This window comes from Ambystoma mexicanum, chromosome 3q (genome assembly GCF_040938575.1).
Source record: "Ambystoma mexicanum isolate Mex_15411 chromosome 3q, UKY_AmexF1_1, whole genome shotgun sequence".
In the NCBI taxonomy this organism is placed as follows: domain Eukaryota; kingdom Metazoa; phylum Chordata; class Amphibia; order Caudata; family Ambystomatidae; genus Ambystoma; species Ambystoma mexicanum.
Window position 1 is genome coordinate 787145070 of NC_090926.1, and position 19314 is coordinate 787164383.

A 19314-nucleotide genomic window follows, 5' to 3' on the forward strand; every position below is an offset into this window, starting at 1 on the left:
CATGTTTCCTTCTTCTAGAGGTGCCATTTACAACTTCGGTCTTTTCCCAGAGGCTATAGGCCCTGTCTGTCCGGGGGCAGACACTCATTTTATTTTCAAGACTTTTCAAACTAATTTGGAGGGACAGTTTTCTCAGGTTAGGAGAAAGAAGTCTTTCAGGATAGATGTTAGACGTCCCACAGGGCAGGTGGTAGAATGTTCAAGCAGTAAAGTGGCAGAATTCTCTTTGGGTGGATGGCAGAACTCTTCGGGATCGACGCAGAGTTCCCACAGGAAGATTGCTCAAGCTCTTCCAGAGTAAGACACAGAGCTCTCTCTCAGGTTATAGGGCAGACTTCGCTCTGGGTGTATTCATGTGGAGCCAGGACTCTCTTGGGGTGGAAGGCAGCACTTCCAGGATCAGAGGTGGAGCTGTCAGAGTAGTCGCAATAGTTCTCATGGTTGGTGGCAGAGCTCCAAAAGGCAGGCGGCGGCATGCATACGGTAGAAGATCCCAAAAGGAATGCAAATGTTGGTGATCAGAACCCACATGGACAGTCCATAAAAGTTCACTTCAAGGTGATTATCAAACCTCAGCCGTGCCCCGAAAGCCGGAAAAATCCAGAACTAGGGAAGAGAAAAATAAATAATTTAAGCGATCACGATAAACTGGATGCTAGATGCACACCACATTGCAAAGGAAGAATCAAAAAGCTACAGGGGAAGATCAAGAAGAACGAAGACCTTCACAGAACGTCCACATAAAGTACATCAGTGCCATGTCACCACAGCACCACATACAGCCACATAACAATAAAAGAGTAGTAGAGTTTCACACTATCACAGTAACACATAATACAGTATCACATAGCATAGAACCACAGTAATGCATGCAACAGTACCATGTAATATTGCAAGACCACAGCATCACAGATGCCAGTTCTGCAACAACGCATAACGATACCAGATTCCACAGAACAGCAGTATCACAGTACAACAGTATAGTGACTTGAACATCTCATTTCCCCTAGAGCAGGGATCTGCAACCTAGGGCTCGCCAGATGTTTAGGACTTCAATTCCCCTTATTCCTTGCCATTGACTATGCTGGCTAGGAATGATGGGAGCTGTAGTCCAAAACATCAGGAGAGCCAAAGATTGCAGAAGGCTGCCATAGAGAGAGTGGTTAAAGGAGTCATCGTGCATATTCTAGTTCAAGTCATGGCCATAAGAAGCAAACACAGTTAATACATTTAAATGTTCCATTGGGGGAAAGCATTCTGCTCTTGCAGTGAAATATTTAAAAGCACATTTGTGTAATGTACTTCACAGCAGCTTCTGTAGATATATCTCTTTTAAATCCTCTAAATCAGCCATTTCTCCAAAACATCTTTTGGTCCCAGTTTATCTCTTATGCATCCGGGATGCAACCTTCCAAGACGCTGTCGATCGTTTCACCACCACGTGGCTCCTTGCCATTCAACATTATTCTGAGCACCCTGTGCGTGTTGGGCCATTTCCACACACGCACTTTGAGGAGTAGAGTGTGATGTGGGAATCCTTTCAAGCACATGGGCATTCCGGTGCTTTGTGCTCTCTGGAAGAGTGGTCGTTGTGGAGTCCATCTACCCAGTGCCACTGGTGTAGATTTGGAACCTGGTTCGACCCTGGCATGTGCCTCATCAACTGGGTGACACCTAAATAAACCTGGGACCAGGTTTCCAGCTCATTCACCATTGTTTTTCTGAATGTGTTAATTAAACATTACAATGTGCACTTGTGTTTGTTATTATAAGCTTATTGTTTTAATTTATCCCCACCTTTTTCATAATGTAATGTTTGTATTTTTACCGGACAGTCTTTTCAGTGCATATTGTTATTGATTTGCTTATTATTTCTTGTTTTTGTGAGATGTAAATTCTCACAATAGCATTTGGGTTACCATCATTAGAGGACTATTATAACAGTGGCGATACAGTGATAACAGCGCCGGTAGTGCTGCCGGCGCCCTTATCACTGTACCGCCACATTACGAGTTATGCTCGCGGGTGCCGCTCTGCACGCCTGGTCAGACCAGGCGTGCAGAGCGGCACCCGCGAGCAGAACTGGGTGGTAGCAATGGTACCGTTATCAACGGTACCGCTGCTACCATCCTCCCCATTCCCATTGAGCCCTACGGGGGCTCAAATGGGAATGGGGATGTACCGGCTCCGGGTCCCGCGCAAGGGGAATTACCGGGCCCGCCAAAGTCAGAATGGCCCGGTAATTCCACTTTTGTTGGACCAGGAGCCAAACCCGAGTTTGGGGGTAGCCATGCCGGTAAAAACGGCATGGCTACCTCCAACCTCGTAATGAGGCCCATATATGTCCAAGATGCAGGAGGCATGCTGGTATACACTACAAGCAGCCAGCACATGCCTCGTGAGCATGCTTTCTTGATCCACTGTTCAATGTACCAAAATTCCCAGCACCAGCTTGTTCAAAAGCACAGTCTCAGCTGAAGCTGCCCCAACTTGCTCACCTCTCTACCAGAGCTCCGAGTCCTACAGTAAGGGGACTTGGCATCACAGGGAGTGTTTGGTATGTTGCCATGCTCCAGCAGGGCCTCACCTTGAGGGTGCCAAGCCAAACCGAACAAAGTAGGCCTTTTGCATGATAAGGCATGTGCAGGGCTTAAAAATGAGGGAGACATTGCCCAGTGCACCTTTACTGCTGGCACTGAATGCACTATATGCCTCAAGCTAAACTGATTGAATGGCAACGATCTCTAAATAGGTGGCACTGTCCTCCACAGCAAGCAACAGACCTGTTCACGCATACATCCAATTTTGAACGCTAGATACATGCGACCCCAGAAGCCATGACAATCCAAGTGCTTAAAGCGAGGAACAAGGTCCAATTCAAACTGCTTGGCAAGTTGCTTTGACGCATCTTGTGATTATAAGCTACTGTATTAACATTCCACACTCTTATTGACACAGCCAGGTCTGAGACTGTATGGGGGTACAGTACTTTCTGCTTCTGATTACAACCTTTAGCATTCACTCTTTGACATGGGACGGGCTTGATACTGTATGGGTGTACGGCACTGTCTTATGTTGTCTATCCATCACAGCCCACATTCCACACTGTTATTGACACAGCCAGGTCTGACACTGTATGGGGGTACAGTACTTTCTGCTTCTGATTACAACCTTTAGCATTCACTCTTTGACATGGGACGGGCTTGATACTGTATGGGTGTACGGCACTGTCTTATGTTGTCTATCCCTCACAGCCCATTGCAAGTCTTGCATTCTTTCTCCACTGGCATAAGAAGGGTTTGATACTGTAAGGGCGTGCAGTGCTGTCTGCTTTATTCTTTCCATTTGTGACATGACGTTATTTTATTTTGTTGCATGTCCTTTCCCTTAGCCGCAACGTCTCTAACAATGCTGGACATCCTCTTGGATAAGTTATTGCTACTGATATGATATGTTATTTATAACGCGCTTCATACCCAGAAGTTTCTAAGCGCAGACCCGGGGATCGAACCTGTTTTCCTTTGTGTCATCTTGCTTTCAAGGCGAGCACGTTCCCCCTGAGCTATCCTCCCGAGTGGACGAAATCACTGAGTGGGAGAAAGATTGGGAGGGCCAACCAGCCTGTCCACAATGACAACACGGTCTAATAAACGGAACAGAGATCAGAACCTGATCTTGGGGTTGGTGGAAGTGAAATGAATGGATTGTGCTCTTGAGGGCGATCAAGATCCAGGGTTTGGGGGGCAATTGCTCAACAGCAGCTAGGTGGGTTGTGCCCATGCAACATATTTAAACATGAAAAAAGGGGAGGGGGACAGGTAAACGCTAACGCTGGGTTGAGAATACTAGCTGGGCTCAACAACCGTGGTGTGGTATAACATGTCTAACATCAATAGACAGATTCCATCAATACACAGGCTAGCATAACCCAATAATCATTCTTCAAACTGGTATATGATTGACCAACGGGCCTATCCCAGCACAGAGAGACAAAAGGACAGACGTTTCTAGCTGTCCTTGCCCCTAATCCAAGATGTCCTCAGTATGCGCCGGTGCGCCACCTGTCTATCAATGGATAGAATAAGAAAGAGAACCGATATTTTTCTATATTATATGAGGTCAAAAAAACATGATTTTGCAGATTTCATGGAGTCATTTTATATATATAATGAAAATGGACAACACATTACACCTAGTTTTCTAAGAAAAGAAAGAGAAGTGATAAAGGCACCCAGTACGTATGTATGGCAGTGTACACATTTATTAGCCCATACTCAGGATGTCTATTCCAGATTAAAAAGCTTGACTGAAAATGAATTAATTGAATTGCTGTGAAGACCAAACCAGAGGGCTGACCGTAATACTAACTCTGTCTCCCAATTAGGGTTTGTGCAGTGTGTCGCAGGACTTTCCCAACCGTCACTGTCTAAGTGTCAACCGGTATCGGTGTTATTTGTTGTACCACCTTCTTCAGGACTGTCATGGCAAGTGTTGCATTCTTTCTTGACTGACATAAGAAGGGTTTGATACTGTATGAGCGTACAGTGCTGTCTGCTTTACTCTTTCTGTTTGTGACATGACATTATTTTGTTGCACGCCCTTTTCTTTAGCCGCAATGTCTAACAATGCTGGACATCCTGTTGGCTAAGCCATTGCTGCTGTACAAAACCATGTGATGAATCAACTTCTGGGGCAACAGTGGTCCAGGGATGAATATCGGTTTCTAAACTATCAATCGACCCCACACCTCTAGTATACCAGAAGGGATTCAAATAGATTGGAAAAACAAGTAAATTAAAAACCTTGTCCAATTTTGGTAACGTGGATGTGTCAGTCCAGAAACAGTAGACACCCCCTCGAACGTAAGGCACTATACTTTGTTGGCCGAAGACCAGCCGCCTCATGTGTTTAGTAATAGAAATGTGTAGCAAAAGCTTAACCATGATGCGGCCATTTTAAGGTGACTGAAATCGCCATTTTGTTTTCTTCTTGTTTTCTCTAACGTTGCCTTTTTGCCTCATGTAAAACTGCTTTGCTGAAATATTATTCTGCTTCACTGGTGCACAATGCGAGGCCGCCAGTGGCATGTTGAAACATAACGCAGTAACCCAGACAGAAATGCTCGGTCCCCTCCCTCGCATATCCTTGGAGAGTGAGCAGCAAGGCAATCTAATCAGTACAGCAGGTGCCAGCTAGTCTCGGAAAGCACAGTAGAAATGCTAGAGTGAACATTAAATTACTTGAATTATGCTCCTCTTTGCAGCCCCCCTTTCCTGAGCCCGGTAGAGCCCTGGAGAGCAAGTTGACCCCCAGTACACGAATAGAAATTAGGAGATAGCAAGGCCTGGAATGTGTCTCTCCCTACGCACAGCTTGCTTGCAGAAACAGAAGCATCGTGTTCTTTAAAACAAAGACTTATGTCTCTGGGCTTACAAAATTGCAACCTGTTACTAAATGAATGTTTGAAGGTGTCATACTTGTCACCATTGTCAATCATCGTGCCTAGTTCAAAGGAAATGCAATAGGGGCGGTGTAAGTTGTGACACTACTGATTACTAGATGCTTGTTTTGTATATATGTAACTGTTGTACGAATTCCGCTCTCTTGCATCCCCCGAGGTCTGGTAGACACACATCGCGGGGCGTGGGACCAGTTGGCCAACTGAGACTATTTGCTTTGCAATAAACCCTACATTTTGGGAATACAACGTCGTGTCTGGCGTATCAGTTCGTGTGTGGTGATTGTGCCTTGTTTCCACAAACGAGGGTCCTTCAGGGGCCCCTTCAGATGGAACAGCGCAGGCTTATCTCTGCAAGGTCATGGATATTTGGTTAGTTGCAACACTGTGTAAATACCAATATTGTACATTATCTACTTTATTATTATTACAAAATACAGTTCTAGCACACTACAAAATACAACCCACCCTGTAAAGGAACACAGAGGACAGACAATTTCAAGAAGGAAAGAGAAGCACACTGGATACTGACATGAGGGTAGTCAGTAAAGCAAACAGTCTTAACTGTTCAAGGTTATTTGGTTTCAGAGAAGGACCAGGGGGACAGAACCACAATGTACCTGGTGCTTGAGATTATCTTGATGCTCGACAGCCTCGAGTCGGTTCTAGGATGCTTTGCAGCTCCTGCAACAGAGTTCAAGACGGTAGATAGACAGATGCGGGTATCAGGTGGAAGGCAGTTCGGCAAGTGAGGCTGGACAGATGGCTGCAGGATGGCTTAAACAGCGGCTTGGGGTCAAGAATCATTGTCTTTGTGCTGGCTGGTGGATCTGGAACACTGGTCAAGGCATCTCGGGCGGCTTTAGTGACTGCATTGTGACAACAGTAAGTGGTGCAGCCGGTTTCACTTTGAGGGGCTTGACTGCCTCAAAAATGCCCTTAAAAGATGGACGCTGGTTGATGCTTGTAGTGGCACTCCTCCCAGCTTCTTTGCAGGGCTTGTGTTGTCCTTTAAGGTGGACAGCCCAAAGCTGAGGAGTGTGTTTGCAGGCAAAGGCCTTGTCCTTTGTTCAGAGACTCTCTTGCACTTCCCACCTAGGAAGTCTGCTGGCAGAACCTCACAGGGCACGATGTGTGCTGGCTGGGTAAAGGTTCTGGAGCTGCTGGATGGGTCCTCTGAGTTTAGTATCTCCCTCTGTTCCCTGGGAGATGTTTAGGGGAGCGAAATTGCTTCCCTTCTGGAAATCCTAACCTTCCTTCACTGGCAGAAGCTGAAAGGCAGAATGTACCTTCAGCCAGGGTCCAAATCAGTCCTTCTTCTTACTCTTCTCAAAGTCAGATGATCTGCTAAGTGAGGGGCAGAGGCCTCTTTAAAAGCCAAATGGGCTCCAGTGATTGGTGCAGGCCAAGCCTATCTCAATGAACCAATCCTGGATCCCCACCAACAATCTTCTATTATGCGTGAGGTCATAAGCAGAGTGCTTTGCAACAGGAAAGGTAAGGGGTGACAACATGTAGTACTAAGTCCCACCTATCTTCCAGTCTGTTGTGGATCAAAGTGTCTCTCTGGTTAATCGAGCTGTTTGTGGCTCCTGATCAAAGCACAGGTCTTGCTTGAAGTTTGTGGAGAGAACAGACTTTCTGTCTCCACCAATTCAGATACATATTCTCTCTGAAAGGGGTTCTCCCTGGTGGGGATGCCTACTTTTAAACAGTTGTCCCTGACATGGCATTCCCTGTCCTTCATACAGAGGGGTGGGATATAGCTTCAAGTTGACACATTGGATATCAAAGAGGTGTTGGGGTTTCCCGTCCCCTTTTGTCTGTTCTGTGATCAGGCCTCTTTGCGGGCCTGTTTTCATTTAACTCTCATAGAATGTGCTGCCAAATTGGTGGTAACGAAATTACCGCCAATGTTCCTGCTCTGCCGTACTACGAGTATGGTGCTGGAGTGGAGGATTTACCTCCAGTATCGTGCTGGAGGTGAATTCTCCAACTGTCTGCCAAAAATCTTGAAAATCGGTGGAATTCCACTGCAGTAATTCCTCCAAAAAGCCCCATAGAGTTTTATGGGCTCCTAAAAAATGGGGATTTACGCAGCCACTTGTAATCCGGCAGTAATTCCGCTGGACCAAGTGGGGGTGTTGTGTAGCGCTTTGTTGGGTATGTTGTGCTAATGCAAGGGGGGGAGATGTGTTGTGTATGGCTTGCCTGGGCAAGAAGGAATGTTGTGATGTCATGTGGAGTGTTGATGCTTGAGTGTTGGAATGTATGGCTGAAGGTTCTAGCTTGGTCAGTTGGTTAGCCCTCTGCTTGGGTGATGGGCTGCCAGTGTTATTGTCCTATATCTATCTTATATGTAACCTAAGTAACTACTTGTATTGGTACCTAAGAAGCATGCAATAAACCTACAAGTGTACTTAAGAAGGATGGAGGCTGCATCATTTCATTGGCGACGAGGATGGGATTTTATCAAGAGGAACCGGAGCGTGAAACTGAAGGAAAGCTGGTGAACCTACTGCGTGGGGGTGCAGCAAGAAGGTGAAGGACAACACTGCCCCTAATAAAGTAAGGTTCATCACCCAGGGTGGCAAAAGAGGGAGGTGGAGTGCAGATTTCAGGTGTTCACATTGGAAGTGTCCATATAGGAGGAATTGGTTCTGCATGTACTGCAAGGAGAGCTGAGTCTGGATCTGGAAGGGGATGGTGATCCATCTGTTGGGGAAAGGGAAGCTGTTCCTCAGCAGGAGAAAGGGGGGAGGACAACCTGACTCCAAGGGATTTAGCTATAAGGAAGAGGAGAAGTGGGAAGTTCTGTCCTACTAAATAGAAAGATGCCCATATGTTAAAAAAAAGCAAAATATAAGAGACAGGTGTCTCATAAGGCGAAGAAGGGGACCGTAAGCAAGGGTGCCAGTAATGTACTTTACGGGAGCTGTGGACACTATACACTCTACGAGACTTGTGGACATACCGTGGTGGAAGAGCTGTCCAAAGTACTGCAGGCATGTGTGTAGACCGTTGGTGCAGGAGCTCTGCTTACCGCTGAAGCGTCTTGTGACTTGTGACGTCACATTAAGTGGGACTCAGCGAAGCTGTGGAATGCAGAGCCGCATTGTTCCCTGCAAGCAACTGCATTGCTGTTACGAACACGGCCTTTGTCTGGCGAGTAAAGGACCCGGACCATCATTTTACGTGCCCAGGAAGCAGAGGCAGGGAGCACTGCGGCTGTGTGGGAAGCGTCCTGTGTTAGGGGGGCCGGCGCGTTGGTGCGATGTTGGGGGCGGCTTGAGAGAAGGAGTAACTGCTTGTATAAGTGTAGGGGCATTAACCCGTATGAGCTGCTAGTAGATTGTCTACACCTTGTGTAGATACGTGGGTGCTGGGCGTCTTACTGGTGCAGTAGGACTGAGACTGTATTCCAGGACGCACCAGTATTTTCTCTGAAGAATGTTGTGGGCTACAGTTTCCGATCGCATTAGTAGTAAAGATGGAAGTGGCATTCGCTGAGGAAAAGCATGAAAGAAGTCAAATCGGAGTCTGAGCATTCGCCGTTTACTGAAAACAACAAAATTGTTTCTGTCCTGAAGACGGCCACTATTACCATCAGAACCAACGGCACCAAGAGAGAGTTCCGTATGAGTCAGAAAGGCCGAAACATATGTCGACTTGCTAACAGGAACTTTTTCACTTTCTTGATGCCTATCTCTCATTTTTAGTAAATTGCAAAAAGGGTAGCTGATATGTATTAAGCAACTCTCAGTGACCCTACTTCAACGCAGATAAATCAGCACAGAGTGGCTAATAAATAAAGTACAGAACTAGCAGACCCGCTCTGGTCATAAAACCTTTGAGGCATACATCACAGTTGGGACACTTTAATATATCTAGATTCTTCCCTGAAACTACATGTGTCCACGCTTGCAGTAATATACACTGTTTTTCCCCGTTACCTTTCGCCATGTAATTTGGCATTTTGAAAGGTCTGGTATGTCTACACCAGTTAGATTGTAAGTGACTAGCACAGTGTTTTTACAGATTTAGGCGCTTGCACGCCTGTTTTATTTTAGGCATGTGTTGTCAGAACAATAAAAATAAAAAGAAATCATTTTTGATAATCACGTGTGGTATGAGTAATCCTAAAATTACATGAGATTACCTTGAATCTAACCTGGTGTCACTCAGGGTCGTAAGGTAGGGGTAGGCAACCTGAAAATGAACCCTGACAGCAATGTTAAACGGGATATCATATTGTACCTCCTTTATTGTATATATTGGCCTAAGCCCAGTCGCTCTGCGGAGAAATCCGCGTTGCAAGGTTCCGACCTAAGATCGACCTAGCCGCCATTTTGGGTACATCTGCCATTTTGATTTCTGTTTCAAATCTGTGTTCTAAAATGGTGGACAGTGTGTTCCCGCTTGTAAACTAGCCGTCCTGATCTTCGCGCAGAGTTAATGTCCAAACTGCCTGTAGGCCAAATATTAGGACCGTGTAATGAGACCTTGTCCTATGTTTGACCTGTAGATCGAGGATTACCTATGCCAACAAGCCCGTTCCGCGGACATACATCAAGCACAATGTTGTTTAAGTACTAAACATGAACACTTGTTGAACTACATTGTATAGGACGTGTACTGAGGCATAAATGTTAAATTCGAAGATACACTGTTGCCATTGTGATTTGTTGTTGTACAAACTGGACACAATCCACATGCATATAGTCGGATAAATTAGAGGTGAACTCGGCACGAACCCTAGCCTGAAAATGATTAACCTGCAGAGGGGTTGGACATTACGATTGGGAACTGTATAAAAGATGCAAATGTTTAGATGTCCAGTACCTCTCACTTCTCACACCGAAAGGGCTGGTATTCGCTGTGATGTACTGAGGGCCAGATAGCTATCTGATACTTTGTTTCTTTGTAAACTGTACAGTTGTTTGAATAAAAATCTGAGAATCTTTATAAGGCAGTGTTTGGTGTATTTCCTTTTGGGGTACTCAGCCTTGATATTTTCTTTTGATTTCACAGATGGCGCCCGAATAGGGACCCTCAAGATTGATGCCAGCTCGTTGAAGGTTGACGTGGCTATCGGACGGTGTAAAAGGGGGACCCTTTCTTGGATGAGAAGCGACACCTCAGCAGTGCTGCACGGCCTGATCCCTGGACGGTGAGCACGCGGTCCGAGTCGGCATCTTGACGAAGGTCCATATATCGAGGAGGGCAGATTTGCCGAAATCACCAACCACGTGGGACCTTGGTTAGAACCTTTTTGCAATCCGATCGGACCTCCTTAGGATTTGATCAAGTGAGTCGTGACCCGATTCTTAAGTATCCTGATAATTTGTTTTGGTGCATTGCTCTCGCGAGTACAATTATTGACCAGGTGACACCAGTATTCTGATATGCCTTGGAAATTGTCTGCCTGCTTCAGGGCGTTATTCCACAGTGACAGACAATCTTTGGAATTTGGCGGACCAGCGCCAATGGAGGGGTCGCCGGCGTGTACTATGTACTGTAATTACGGCATTGGTAGTACATTATTTAATGATATTTGGCACGGACAAACTAGACATGCTCTCGAACTTCAGTGGCCAGTCAATGGTAGTTTTGAAATTCCTCGTATTGAATACTTAGAATCTATATTATTGAAGAAAAAGGCTAGACCTGCAGCATTCGATGTATTACAGAATTGGAAAAAAGAAGCTATGCAGCAGCTTAAGAGTAGAGAAAAGCATGCGCGCCGTCATATGACGAACGCCAAAAAAGTGTTGTTATATGACCAGAATAAACAGTTGAGTCAGTAAGGAATATGGATAGGGCTTTCTCGCTTGGTATCCAGAAAATGTATCCTTCCAAAGACTTTCCTGTATCTGATGAGGTTATTGACAAACTTCTAAATGAACGTAGGCCTGGTGCCACTGCGCCACCTCCGTATGTTCCTCTTCCTGCTGTTATTCCTCCTCCCTGAGCCCCTCCTGCACCTCCTATTGCTCCTCTTAATGTTCCTCTTCTTCCTCCCATTCCTCCTCTTGTCGTCGCTCCTCCACCTGCTCCTCCACGTTTGCCTACTGTTATGGGTCCGGTGGGCTCACCTGCCGCGCCAGTGATAGTTCCTTTGTTTCCAGATGTTCAGAAATTGCCTACTCTCCCTCTTCCAAGTGGTTCTACACCGCTTGTAGTAGATCGGGGAGCGGGATCGAGGGTTGTAACTCGGAATACTGTGTCTTCAGATAAAAAGCGTGAATTAACTGCGTGGGCTAATCAGTGCATGGAGAGGGACGAACAAGATGATGTTCTTGCCACACTCTGTGATTTGGACAATTTTCCTGAGAAAAACGTTTTTATTGAAGGATTAGGAATTGATTTATGTGTAATGTGGAATAGGCTAAATGATGTAGATCTCCCACAAGGGTTAAGGGATCTGAATACTTTTGCATTCTCTAGAGATACTGCGTAGAAAGTACAAGAGCATGTACAGAGGGTTTTTGAGTATAGAAAGGAGTTGGAAAGGTTGAAGAATGAAGATGAAGATGGTGATAGTTTGGACATTGTGTTCGTGCAGAAACGGTTCTTTCCTTGTCGAAAATCGATAAATGAGGAAACACGATTGGTGGATCTCAGATGTCTTGATAACTCCCATTGAAGTATATGACACCTATAGTCAGTATACGCTAGAAATGCAGAGGAAAGTGATACAGGTAATGGTAGAGTACCTGCAGGATGAGTGTGTAAAAAGAATGATTTGTTGTCCCACAGAGTTATTGAGTATTTATAAGAGGGCTTTTTCGTTTGACACTTCTTCAGCTGCTTTATCACTCGATTTAGCTCTGTTGCTTAGTAAGCGATCAGAGTTGCCTATTTCTCCGTTGCCTATGAGAGAGGTTCCTCCGACATTTGTCCCAAAGGTTGAGATTCCAGCTGATGTTGCAACAGGTGCAGTTGCTCAAGAAATTCCTGCACATTATGTATCGCAGTTCGTTCACGTCCCGTTCTCGGAACAGGAAGTGAACACCATTAAACAATCTATTCCCGATATTAGGAAGAATCTGACAGGGTTCTACAAAGAAATAGAGTCTGTCTTGCAGAGACACCTTAAGTGATATTGATTTGTTATTTCCCGTACTCCTGTCTGTTGACTTATGGAAGCAGATTAGGACTTGGAGATGATGTACCAGGGTTAGGAGATACATGGGATAACATGGTTGGGCTAGACAGAGGAAGGCCAGCTGGTGAGAGACCTCCAGAGGTAATACTAACCTTGCCTGATAGAATAGTTACAAAGTTGAAAACTATAATTCCTGAAAGAAGGATTATTTGGGACAAGCTTACGGCCTGTGTCCAAGGGAAATCCGAGGCTGCTACCGAGTTCTTTAACCGGTTCAAACAAGTATTTTCAGATTAAAGTGGGCAAGACTTAAGCACAGAGTCTGGGAAACGACTATTCGTGGATACATTTATGCGTGGATTTCTGCCTGACATCCAGTCACAAATGATGTCCTCCGACAGCGCTTGGCAATCAAAGTCTCAGTCAGAAGTACTACACATAGCTCAGTACTATGAGAATCATGTCAATAATGAAAAAGAAAGAGTTGAAAAGAGAAAAGGTGACTTAAAGACAAAACTACTATTGCAACAAATTGTTAGAGGCCCTAGAGGGGGTACTTCACAATTTAGAGGTCAGTACGTTCCACAGGGAAATGCGCCATTGGGTCCTGTAAACATAAACCAGTGTGCTTATTGCAGACAAGAGGGTCATTGGCATGCACAATGCCAATCCTCCAGCAGAGGTTGAATAACGCATTTGGGAATATGGGTAGACGATCCAGAGGTCGCCCAGGGTCAGGGGGTCCTGGTAGAAGTCAGTTTTCACAGGATTCACAGCAACCTTTTTCGCAGGACAATCAGGCACCAAGTGTGGACAATAGAAACATTTTTGATCATCCTTCTGCCGCTTACCTCTCTGAAGAACATCCTTTCAATGACATTCTGTTTCGCTAGGATTGCCCGAAGCAATGTTTGGAACCAACGCCTATTCCCGTTACTCAGAAAGGTCCCTATGTTGAAATAATAGTGGGAAATAGGAAACATCTATTCTTGATAGATACAGGGGTAAAGAAGTGTTCCATTGATCATTCACGGGTTCCAAACATTTCTCTGTCAGGGCAAACCAATGTTTCTTTAGGGTTTTCTGGCACACCAGTCGTCTGTCGGGTCTCTTTGCCGGTACCTATTACTTTGGGTCCATTCACGGACCAATGTCCATTCCTTTTGACCATGAATTGTGGAGAGAATTTGTTGGGGTTGAATCTGTTGAAAGAATTAAATGCGGTAATTCATTGTTCTTCTGATGGAGTGCGTTTGACGATTTCACCACAGCAACTTGCTGTCTCCCGGAATTTAGTAATGTTCCGGAGTGTTTGTGGGCAATTGATGACAGTGATGTTGGTGTTTTGCAAATTGAGCCTGTTAAGTTTATTCTGAAACATGGAGTAAAGTTGCCACGTATTCCCCAGTATAAGATTTCGGTCGATGGTGAGCAAGCTCTGAAATGCATCGTCTTGATTTTGTGCATCGAGGGGAGATTGAGGAAATTGCAGGTAGTTTGTGCAATAGTCCGATTTTGCCTATGTATAAAAAAGGCGATAATGCGATTCCCTTCCGTTTTATTATTGATCTACATGCAAATTAATAAGATTATTGCTCCACAATTTCCCATTGTGCCTGATGTGACAACAATATTGACCATGATTCCGGCTGCAGCTACTCACTTTAGTGTTGTAGATCTAAAGAATGCTTTCTTTAGTATCCCTATACATAAGGACAGTAGATACTTGTTCACGTTCAATTTAGGGGGACGCTCATTTACCTTTACCCGTGCACCGCAAGGTTACACGAAAAGTCCTAGCATCTATAGTAGGGCTTTGAAAGAGCAGCTCGACACACTTGAGTTGCCCTCTACTTGTATACTGCTTCACTATGTAGACGATCTTCTCTTAGCTGCTGACTCAGAGAGAGCCTGTAAGGAGGGCACTGTGTTGTTGCTTATTCACTTAGCACAACATGGACATAAAGCTTAAAAAATTTGAATATTGTCGACAGGAGGTCACCTATTTAGGCTATCTCCTATCAAAGGAGGGAAGAAGGTTGACGCCTAAATGGATAAAAATAATTTCTAGCATGTCTGTCACAAATACACAGAAGGAAGTCAGAGCCTTTATAGGAATGGCTTCTTACTGTAGACAGTGGATCCCAAATTTCTCCTTAGTGATTAAACCAATGCTGGCTCTGACAAAGAAGGGCATTTCTTCGCCATTACCGTGGAACTTGGAACACCAGCAATCATTTGATCTGCTCAAGACTGCATTGTGCTTGGTACCAGTTTTGGGCACACCAAACTATGAAAAGGCCTTCGTGTTGTATGTGCATGAATGTGATGGATGTGCTTTGGCTGTATTAACGCAGGAACATGGAGGGAAGTAAAGGCCATGCGGCTGCTTTTCTTCCACCCTTGATCCTGTTGCTTGCGCTTTGCCAAGATGTTTGAGAGCTGTCGCTGCTTCTGTAAAACAGAGCGAGGGAACGGTCCTAGGCCATGCTTTAAACTTGATGGTACCACACTCTGTAGATGTTCTATTAAACAGAACACAAACGCAACACCTTACCTCCGCACGATTAACGAGATACAAATTAATCTTGTTTGCACCACACATCCAAATCAAGAGGTGTTGTGTTCTTAATCCGGCTGAACTTTTACCTTTCTCACAAGGTACTGCTTGCAGTGATGAAGAGTCACATGACTGCCTTTACACTACAGAACAAGAGAGGCAGAATGGATTTAAGAGACATTCCTTGGAACAAACCACAAGGGAAGCTGTTTTGTGATGGCTCCTGTTTCAAAGTCCCGGATGGTACATCCACAGCTGCTTATGCAATCACCACATTGAGCACGGTCGTGGAGACCAAAAGAATCACGCATAACTCCCCGCAGGCCGTAGAGATTATAGCATTGACCAAGCTTGTGAACTTTCCGAAGGGCATATTGTAAACATATATACTGACAGTAAGTATGCCTTTGGGGTGGTTCACAACTTTGGCAGACTTTGGGGAGAAAGAGGTTTCTTGAACTCAAATGGCACACAAATTCAACATGGCTCCTTGATAGTACGGTTACTTTCAGCGCTTGCACTGCCTACTCAGCTAGCGATTATAAAATGTGCAGCGCATCAGAGGATTGTAGATGATGTAGGAAAGGGGAACGCTTTTGCTGACCAGATAGCCAAACAGACTGCCACTGATCTCTCTTCAGAAATGTATACTTCAAGGGAAGCCACAAATGCCTGTACTTTGGATGAGGGTATCAAATCCATAAAGAACATTCAAGCCGATGCCACGTTAGAGGAATCTAAGAAGTGGGCTGAGGGTTTGGCGAAATTGGATGATGACGGGTGTTGGGTGGACAAAGTTGAAGGGAAATGGTTATTGCCCAACCCATACATAATAATGATGGTTGTTATGGCTCATGGTCCTACCCATATTTGTGCTTGTAAGGTTGCCAAAATGTTGCAAAAAGTGTGGGTAAATGACAAAATCCCTAAAGTAGCTGAATGCTTTGTTCAGGGGTGTATGATTTCTTTACAGCACAATGTGGGAAAGGGCACATCAACTCCTAGGGGTAGTTTTGGTCCACCTTCTGTCCCCTTTGAAGTTATCAATTTTATCTTCATAGAAATGGAGCGTTGTAATAATTTTAAATATGTATTGGTCGTCATTTGTGCCTTTAGCAAATGGGTTGAAGCTTTTCCCGTCAAAGAGGCCACCGCTATGATCACGGCAAAGACCATGCTGAAGGAATATTTTCCAAGATTTGGTCTACCAAGAGTCATCTGGTCAGACAATGGTCCACATTTTATCGCTGCTGTAATTCTGCAGATATGTGCGGGGTTACAGATCGATAAAGGGTTCCATTCGGCCAGACAGGCACTGAGTGCTAGACTAGTATAGAGACACAACGGCATCATTAAGAACATACTCACTAAGACGTGTGCCAGCACCAAACTAAAATGGCCGGACGCCTTACCGATCGTATTATTGTCCATGAGGACGACCCCTCAAACTAAGACTGGGCTCTCTCCCTTTGAGGTGGCCATGGGTCGGCCAGCTAACATTTGGAATCTCCCAAAGCCTTGTTCTTTACAAGATGTGTCGAAAATGTACTTCTTTCTGACTACTGTGGCCAGTTAACTAAAAATCTGTATTGATTTATCACCAGGTGCGAGAGGCTCTACCTGTTAGATACGAGGGCTCCGGTCACAGCATACGGCTGGGAGACTGAGTCCTCACAAAACCATTTGAGCGATCTTCCTGCCTCGTACCTCGTTGGAGGGGCCCCCACCAGGTCCTCCTGGTCACACAGACAGCGGTGCGGGTAGCAGGCAGGAAGAACTGGATCCACGCGTCCCACATCAAGAGAATTCCGTGCCCTGTGCCACTTGCTACAGAAGATACAGAACCCCTTATCAGTACTGCAACCAACGATCACGAAGCAGTAAACAGCATCGAGAGTGCGTCGGAGACTCTCTCTGAGCCCGTGGGGCCTGGGGAAACAGCCATTTCACCTCCACACTCTCCAACAGTTCCATCTTTTGAATTTGTTCCGGATCTTGCATCAGATCCTGTTTCCGATTTGTCGCTTCCAACAGGAAGTGACCACACATTGTTCACAGTTCACTCCGTACCAGGAGTCACAAGGTACGATCTGCGTCCAAGGAAATAGACCTACTGCACGGTTCGGCTGTGCCACTGAGAAAATCAGCAAAGGGCTTGCCTTTTTGGCCCGATCATTTGTATATAAGGGGATTCTGTTGGCTAGGGTTTGTGAAAGGACTAAGAAGACGCTCGGCCATTAACTTTGATGCAAACCGTTTGAAGAGTACAATGCCTGCAACCGCTCCCGCTCATACGGAACCGATAAGAGACAGTGTGACCAGCCACGGAAAAGAACAATCGAATGTGTGGGCCCCGAAAACGTATTCTTGTTTAGTGATAATGTTAACTGGTTTTACAATAGTCATTGCTTTAGGATTTTGGTATCTGGAAGAAGTACATCCGCTTGAAAATGTGTTACCCACTGAACATGTACCCACTGTTTCTACTCTATTTGTGCATCTGCACACTCTATCTCCTAGAGACTCTCTCCACAGACAGAGTTACCAGAACAACACTCTGCTACTTATTATGAATGCTACACATGCCATTTTTAATAGGTCCAACTGTTGGGTTTGTTCACATTTACCGCAACACGGGGATAAGGGACTGGGTTGGTATATTCATCCTTTACCTTTGACAACTGCTTGTTATGGAATGATAGCATCTCAGGGAATTTTTGATAGAACTAACTTCAATAATTTTGTGAAATGCGTTCTAAGCAGCCTGGGATGTTCACTCTTTGTGAATAGGAGCAAGCCAAATGTTGCTTCTATTAGGCCTTCTGACAGATTGTCCCATCCTTTTCAATCCTTGATTTCTTTTAAGATGGATCCTATAGGCAATAGGGATGCCACGCCTCCTTCTTATACTGTTAACCACAGCCCGATTCAGGTTCGTTCTGCATACAGAAGAATGGTACTCAGTCAATGGGTGATTTTAAGGGTTGCGCCAACGTTGCAAATTTGACTAATGAGGACAGACCTTTGTATGTAGGTGAACTTGTTTACTTTGTTTGCTGTAATGTAGTATTTCCATGGTTACCCAGGGATTGGCAGGGAACTTGTTATTTAGGGATTCTGTTACCCAGAGTATTCATTGCTAGCACTATAGACGTTTCAAAGGCTCGTCCATGGCGGGACGAGGATGGGGATACTTCAGCACAAATTCTGGGTGATGTAGCTAAACCAGTTGTGCCATTTTGGGGACAAATACTGAACTCAGAAGATATCAGGAGACTAGCGAGAGTACTGGAGAGGACCATCAACCGGACCACTGACATACTCTATAATATTACGTTAGAACAGAAAGCAATAAGGTTAGTGGCACTTCAGAACCGGATGGCATTAGATGTCATTATGACTGAACGTGGTGGGGTATGTAAATTAGGGGGGTCCGCTTGCTGCGTTTTCGTGCCAGATTCCTCCCCAACGATTTTCAGAGCAATTCAAAATCTGCACGTCCTTAGTTCAGAAGTGCCTGTTCCCTAGGGAAATTGGGATCTTAGCGCTTGGTTCTGGGACTTCTTGCAATCTTGGGGTTGGAAGCGCTCTTGGTCGTGCTGATTATTTTAGGTATGTTTCTTTGCTGCTTTGCTGTTTCTCTTGCTGTTGTATACAATGTCTTCCTGGTATGTGTTTGATGGTAAGAGGATGTTGTGCACAAGCGATGGGGGTGCATTAGGGCACAAGTTATACACCCCTGAGAAAATATCTAACAAATTCGTGCTGAAGGAAATTCTAGTTTCCGACCTCATGGCAATTGATATCTCTGATAGTGATCCAGGATGCATGGACATTGAGACGTGGAGTTACTCGTGAAGTAATTAGAAGTAGTTTAGAGCTTGGTTTAGGCCAAAAGGAGGGTTTGTTAAACAGGATATCATATTGTACCTCCTTTATTGTATATATTGGCCTAAGCCCAGTCCCTCTGCAAAGAAATCTGCGTTGCAAGGTTGCGACCCTAGATCGACCTATCCGCCATTTTGGGTACATCTGCCATTTTTATTTCTGTTTCAAAGTCACTCTGTGTTCTAAAATGGTGGCCAGTGTTTTCCCACTTGTAACTTAGCCGTCCTGACTGCCCGCAGGCCAAATGTTGGGACCGTGTAATGAGACCATGACCTATGTTTGACCTGCAGATCGAGGATA

General features: G+C 45.1%; 1 protein-coding gene across 1 annotated transcript in view; it reads right to left on the reverse strand.

Moving 5' to 3' along the window:
• Positions 1-435: 435 nt before the first annotated feature.
• The window catches only part of LOC138448017 (proton channel OTOP2-like), a 272950-nt gene continuing 254071 nt past the window's right edge, over positions 436-19314 (reverse strand). The window contains exon 8 of the mRNA XM_069604549.1: positions 436-606. Coding sequence (XP_069460650.1) covers positions 436-606 — 171 coding nt within the window. The remainder of the gene's footprint in view (positions 607-19314) is intronic.